Here is a 6,992-nt window from a genome sequence, read left to right on the forward strand (position 1 = left end):
GTACTGTATACATATTATATGATGGTGAAAGTAAACTGATGTTGGGGCTCATAACTGTAACATCAGTGCTGTATGCAAACCTACCAGAGGAGGCAGCACTGAGACAACATACAACTCCATGGCTCAATGGCTACAAATATTTAATTGTAATGCCAGAAGATGGAGCCATAGCACAAAAAGGCATACAGACCGTTGTTGCCAGGTTATTCCACCCCACTGATCAATTGTTCACTGACTGGCCAAAGGGGAATATACAATTTGCTCTTTCTCATACATATTCCACACAAAAGAGATGACACGCCAGATTTTCAGGTAAAAATCAAAACAATGAAAGATAGAATATGAAAAAATACTCTATTTCTAATTTTTATATGGGATATTGTGTGTGTTGGTTGGGTCTGTAAGCATCAAATTTCATGAAATGTGCAGTTTTACAGTATATGTGTTCCCTAAAAATGAAGGAGGTAATATGTAAATGAATATGCATACTTTAATGAACACAACCAGTATATTATTATTGCATCTGTTTTGAAAACAAATTTATTATTTTACTTGCTCACAATTACACACAGTGCAGCAAGGCTCAATCTTGAATTATCCCAATGATTCCCACATTTTGGAGTAAGCTGTAAAATGAAATTAAAAAAACAATCTGCCACATCAAAATAGTTGCTCATACTCCATTAATTTGCGAAAACCATGTCATTGTTCCTCTTGCAAATAAAGTCATCTTCCTTGAGCAGTCGCTAAACTGAAGACCAACACATAGGTACATGCATTAAGGAACAAGGCACACTTATTCCGGAGCAGCCTCCACATCACATTCGCGTCCATTTGTTTCTACTGCAACGGCTCTGCTATGGCCACATCCTTCACTCCTGCTGCCACCACGGCAAAGAAGAGGCTCGGGAAGAGGGATCTGATGTAGAGCGCAGCCCTTGGGATGGGGTGCGCCAGAAGGACCTCCTTCTTCCTCCTGCTCACTGTCCTCAGAATCTCATCGGCCAGATCCACCGGGTACACTCCGTGGGACAGGTGCCTGGAAAGGACTGGGAAACACAGGAATATGGAGAGATGCCTATTAGACCAACCAAATTAGCACAGCAACAATGTGAAAAAGTGACCAGGAAGTGATCGTGACTTGTAACATATATGTAGCATGAAACAGAATAGTAATGACTGTCCCAAAAGCTTAACCCTAGAGAGTTATAAATGAAAATGAATTCATTCATATTTATCAGTATTTCTTTCGCATGTATTCACAAAACAAAAACATAACATACACTAATTTTTAAATCATACTTTTTTCAAGCATACATAAAGTTTTCAAGAATAAAAAAATGTTGAAATGGAGGATATTACCTACAGGGTCCCCTAAGCAGCATTAATAGTGGCCCTTTCATGTCCGTTGAAAGACAGAGTTTGTTCAGTCTCACTGCTTTACGTACATGACCAGAGGGAGTTGTTGGGTTTGGAAGATGGCGTGCCCTCCTTTGGTAAGGCGCTGATGAAAGTATGGCTGATGGTGCTGACGGAGATCCCATACTCCTCCACTTCAGCCCGCAGGCAGTCAAAGAAGGCCTGGACGGCGTGCTTAGAGGCAGCGTCTCAAACACAAACACAGTGCAGAGCACAACTCATTCATCGAAACTGCAATTTACCAAACAGAGATTGTAATTATGGGCACTCTTGTTAGCTTAACAATCTTTGTTTTTTTGGTGACATTTTAATTCAATGAGGTAGCTCAGCATTTTTTTTTAAATGCTCATTACATAGTCAGTTTAAACTAACATTTTCTGTTTCATGGAAGTTCCAGACCAAGGAAAACCAAATATTTCACTCTAAAGCTGTGCCACGTCAACTCACAGGCAGTGCGAAATGGTACAGCCAGTTTTCCCTGGATGCTGTTGACCAGTAACAGGTGACCAGTCCTCCTAGAGATCATGGATTGCAGTACCCCTAAAATAGAACCCAGACAGATTAAGTCCTCTGTCATAATGACTGGAGCTGTGGGCTTTCATGTCAGTTTGGGTTGAACCAACGGTTGAATGCTGACTGAAGTTAATATTTCCAAGGCTAGATCTCAATGTAATCTTGTTACAATTTGTCCTTAATATTGCCTCATAAATTTAATCAGGCTCTAAATTTTTTTCAGTAATCACATTTTTTGTTGACTTCAGCAAACTTACAAAAATGAAATACATTGTAATGTATTAAGAAATGTGTTGTTCTGCCCAAGAATATGTTGCAAATACATTTAACATATGATAATATAAGCAGAAATATATTGTAATTTCATCAAAATAATAAATAAATTGATTGGGTTAAACATATATTTTCTAAACTATATTTTCAATATATATTTTTGTATGTAGAAAATTCAGATTGTTATGCAAAATGTAACAGTCACCTCTTAAAATGTGTTTAATTAAATTGCATACTCAGGAAATAGGACACCTTGTGGTTGTCCTAGAAGCTGTACTCTTTCTTGTTGATTGTCTAGCACTGTATACCTTTTGCTAAAGTGATGGGGCCAAAGTAGTTTGTGTCCATGATGGTCTTGTCCAACTCCAGAGACATGGTCTGTACAGGCGCCTTGATCTTCAGGCTGCTGTTGCAGATCAGCACATCCACACAGCCGTAGCACTCCAGGATCTCAGTGATCACATCTGGCATGCTGTCCATGTCGCTGAAATCTAGCAGCACCAGCTTGGGTGTGAAGGTCTGCAAAGCAGAAAATGTCTTGGGTTAGCAGGATTCTTCATCCACTGTGAGGAATACCTAACAAAACACACCTTCACTTCAAATGGGACAATTTTCATGTTTAATGTAATGAGATATAAATTGTTCTTGTTGTCAGATGTACCATACTCTTGTCATGTCAAAAATAAGAACTGAAGTGGTGTAAATACAAATTTTATGCTTTACTATTATATTTTCTGTGGGTGTAATTACAAAAGATATGAAAATGTTCACTGAATCCAGCTTTGTAATACAAATGTGATGAGAGAATGGGCCATTCCTGAACTGGTTTATCAAAAAAAAAAGTGACACTGTGGGTCATTTTGTTTCAGACTGAGAAATCACTGTCTGAGTTGTAGAGTGATCTGTTTACATTTCCCGCTTTATGGACTGTGTAAACAATGAATTCCTCAAAACCACTGTGCGACCTTCTGTACAGACAAAGTTCCCACAAAATATTATTTCTTTTTTATGGGGAAAGAAGTGGTAGCATGAGTTTAAAAAAGTCCATTGTGTACTGTGGCCAGCACTTTGTCAATCCACTATTCAACACACGCTACAGTGTAGCTACACATAAGCAGTCTCATATAGGCGGTTGCTTGGAACTGAAAATATGTGGCATCAATGGACAGACAGTTGTCAGAGAGGAAATCCTGCCTTTGTTTATCAGATGAGCAGGAAGTGTTAATGTGACTTGGAGATGGAGGTTGGTGGACCAGGGCTTTATGATCAGGGATAAAAGGAGCTCTGCCTCACATTAGATGCAGCTGGGTTTTCTGTGCTTCATATTTGATTGAGAAGTTGTTTGTTTCTAGTGTGAGGCCCCAGACTGTACAGGACCCACTCACCACACTGGGGTCTGACGCACTGCTTAGGTCATCTGAGAGAGATTCTAACTTGTCCCAGCTTTTCCCACACAGGATCAGCCTGGCCCCTCCCTTATGAAAGAGCTTGGCACACTCTGCATGAGGAGAGAAAGATAAAGACACGCTGGACATAGAACGGGTGAGATGGACTGCGTTATTTATTCAGTCACATAAAACAATCTGCTGAATCCCAGCAAGTGGGAATGCCACGACATTAAGCATTCTGCTGACCCTATGGCGGCATGCTGCATAACTCCCTCCCGACTCCCTGCCCTCTTCCATTGTGGGTTTTCAGTTTTTGTTTTTCGTTCACTGTTCCATACAATGTCATTTTATCAGCAGCTAATAACACGCAGACTTTGTGTCCCTGATAGAGATCTTGGATAGAAAGGCTGGTTGGCAGAGGTCCACACTGAGAGGAAGACGGGCAGAGCTGGGTGACTGTGCATTTGGATTGGCCTGACATGGTGTTAGGTGTGATGGACGTAGCCACAATTTACTGTGGGCAGTTTTGTTCTGTGGTTCATGCCAGGGTTACACTACACCTCAACCCATGCCCACAATCCTCAGATATGTTCCCTCATCTTTCAGGTTCTTTCAATTGAGTGTATGAGAAGTTGTGTGTGGTAGTGTGTTGATATTTGCAGAATCTCAGCTTTTAGTGAACACTTGTTATGGTTTAGACATGAAAAAGAAGTGAAAAAAATCTTCAGCAGCCTAAAGCCTGATCAGAAGAAATGATATAATTTGCTGAAACAAAAATACACAATTTGCTGTCTCACGCAACTTAAAAGGGAATATCATGGTTTTAAAAGCATTACCGTTTCCCACTCCTGACACGGCATCCGTTATCACAACCACTTTGTTCCGCACCACAGACTTTGACATAAACCTGAGCACCTCATTGTACAGGTAATAGATCCCTGCTACCACCACCACCAGCATTGGCAGAGCCAGAACAGATGTGAATCCCATCTTCTGAAAGACAAACACACAGGGTGACCAACTCTACTAGGCAGAACAAGTGATTTGGCATTTGTGTTGTCTCGAAGACACTGTTGTAGTCACGCAATCTTTATGTCTTTATTAAACAGGCCAAATAAGAAACAGGTAAATCTGTCAGAAACCATGAAGAATTTGCATGCATTAATGAACATGAACAATCATTTGACATGCACTGGTAACAAACATATGAGCGTATGCACAACATCTATGTGACACATGGGCAGTTTTAATTTATTCTTGTATTACACAATAGGATGAACAAGTGCTGTAGGCTCAGACTCTTCAACAAATTGTGTCTCATGCCTCTGAACTAAGATAGATGTGTGGTGCTGGCCTACAATAGGGCATTTTGGTGTGGAAATTCCCTCACTTGAACTTGGGAGGATGTGACATCAGGCAACAAAGGAATTGGGTTACGTCTCTGTGTATGTAATCATACTTTGTCTAAACATACTGTACTGTGGGGTTATATATTTACTGAGAATGATGTCAATTGCAATGCTTACGGTAAAGCGAGCAGGACAGTGTTACAAAAACATGCTTTTTTACAAACAGTTTACAAATGTGTGAATGGTTTTCTCCTCACTCAACATCTCAAACCACGTCATCTTTGTTCTCCTCTGCTGCCCTTTCGCCTGGACATTTTATTAACATGTAATGTATATTGATGTATTACATGGTACAACACAAACGTGAATACATAAGGAATGTGTTACATACTGCATGTAGTAGAAAAATATAAATTATTGCCTCTTTCACATGTGCAATGTTTTGTAGATATTGTAAAAATAATGAACTGAAATCAGATGTACTTCTTGTAGTGGAGATTTTATATTAAGCATTCCTTTTTAGTATTGGTTGGAAACAACCAAAGACCAGATTTGTGATACTTTATACTTTTTGATACTCAACAGACACATATAACTCAAAATTAATTTGGCATTCTATGAAAAAGATAATAATTAAAAATTAAAGAGGGATATGTGTGGTTGCACATACCAAACACATACGAAGGAGATGGTCCTTCCAAGATTGATCTATACAAACAAAGCTGTTTACAAGGCTTGTAAACAATTGTAAACTGTTTCCAGGTTTATATTATTTTGGGGGGTCTCTACAACCTGAGTGTGCATACCAGTGAGTGAATAGAGTTTGCCTTTTTATCAACATTTGCAAATGTTTAAAATGTTAAAATAACTGCTTAGGTAGTCATCCAGTAGGAGCGACGGATTTTGCAGAAGAAAAAAAAACGACAGATACTGTAAAGACACATTTTGTTAAGAACGTACATTTACATGCAGTGCCTACCAAACATATACACAACAATGTGTTATGCTATGTTAATCCAAAAACCCTTTTGCAAGCAAGTTTACATTCACGTTGACACCTATCAGTTTCAACCAAGTTTTTGATTGAAAAATAATACTGAAAAATATTCCTTTCAGTCTAGTATGGCTGCTGTGAAAATATGAAATACACATTCTTTAAAGTGTCTGTGTATTGCTAGCATATTTTATTTGGCATTTGTGTGTTAGATTGTAACTCTGTTACAGTTTGCCATGTACAGAGTGTCTAAGGACAAGGTCTAAATTTACTCAGGGCCAGACTCACTGTAGCTGTCTACACAAGCTCCTAACAGTGTCACCTCTAGGATACAGTCTGATATCCAAGAACAACAAGCCAGAACACAAACAACGGCAAAGAACCACCCCCAGCTCTGGTATCATAAATCATTTACTCCACTGGCTATCATATGACACTCATATTTAAGTAACGTGTGTTAAAAAGCCCAAGAGCACTGCACATTTCAGACTTTCAACTTCAACTGCACAAGCAAGGTTAACAGAAGACCACAAACTTTGAGGGTTGTTTTCTGGCTAACACAACAACATACCTGTAATCTGGGTTATTTTAAGAACACTTACAGTGTGCGTAGGGAGTTAAGCCTCAGCTGAGAATGGCTGTTGTTTTCCACGTTTAATTAGTTAATCGGTTAGAAGCTTCTCTCTCGCTGCCATTCACAGACCCCCTCTGAATGGCTTCAAAAGCAGCTCCCTGGGACTCAAGTTCTTTTAATAGCTTGCAGCTGAGTCAGTCATTTTTCATGTATGTTGTGTGGGGTATCTTTAGAATGAAACCTGGCAGCCACCAAGAAGGAAAAAAATAGCTTGGTGTCATGTTTCTCATGGCATACTTAAAATAGGTCAGGGTCTATTGAATAAAGCACAGTGCGCCATCTCACCATATTTATTACAGTTTATAGAGAGTCTAGATAACTCAAAAGTGGAATACACGGGGTAAAACTTTCAAGACTGGTGGATGGTAACAGCAGCTATAACCCTTTATTTTGAAAATGAAAGCCTTGGCTAGATAGGTCAC

The 6,992-nt window shown here is 39.3% G+C and overlaps 1 protein-coding gene across 3 annotated transcripts; it reads right to left on the bottom strand.

Annotated features, from left to right (window-relative positions):
- Positions 1–545: 545 nt before the first annotated feature.
- Positions 546–6,665, bottom strand: dhrs7cb (dehydrogenase/reductase (SDR family) member 7Cb). 3 transcript variants are annotated; one of them, XM_036540973.1, is made up of 7 exons: positions 6,539–6,665; positions 4,430–4,583; positions 3,591–3,703; positions 2,514–2,724; positions 1,867–1,959; positions 1,449–1,607; positions 546–1,049 (listed from the first exon to the last, which is right to left on the bottom strand). In XM_036540973.1, exons 2-7 carry the CDS (start codon positions 4,581–4,583, stop codon positions 841–843), a joined length of 939 nt encoding a protein of 312 aa, XP_036396866.1. In that variant the 5' UTR covers positions 6,539–6,665; the 3' UTR covers positions 546–840. The 3 variants fall into 3 exon arrangements, with proteins under 3 accessions (XP_036396866.1, XP_036396848.1, XP_036396857.1); XM_036540955.1 differs by having other exon boundaries at positions 4,430–4,586; XM_036540964.1 differs by having other exon boundaries at positions 4,430–4,586; positions 6,508–6,665.
- Between the last annotated feature and the right edge of the window lie 327 nt (positions 6,666–6,992).

The sequence above is a fragment of the Megalops cyprinoides genome, chromosome 1 (assembly GCF_013368585.1).
Source record: "Megalops cyprinoides isolate fMegCyp1 chromosome 1, fMegCyp1.pri, whole genome shotgun sequence".
In the NCBI taxonomy this organism is placed as follows: Eukaryota; Metazoa; Chordata; class Actinopteri; order Elopiformes; family Megalopidae; genus Megalops; species Megalops cyprinoides.

What these genes read in the sequence shown, in the direction of transcription:
- dhrs7cb (XM_036540973.1), bottom strand. Translation starts at nt 4,583, where the DNA reads ATGGGATTCACATCTGTTCTGGCTCTGCCAATGCTGGTGGTGGTGGTA. An exon ending in CGTGTCAGGAGTGGGAAACG is followed by an intron (nt 3,704 to 4,429) that starts GTAATGCTTTTA and finishes CTCCTCATGCAG; the next exon opens with AGTGTGCCAAGCTCTTTCAT. An exon ending in CCCCATCACTTTAGCAAAAG is followed by an intron (nt 1,960 to 2,513) that starts GTATACAGTGCT and finishes GTTCTATTTTAG; the next exon opens with GGGTACTGCAATCCATGATC.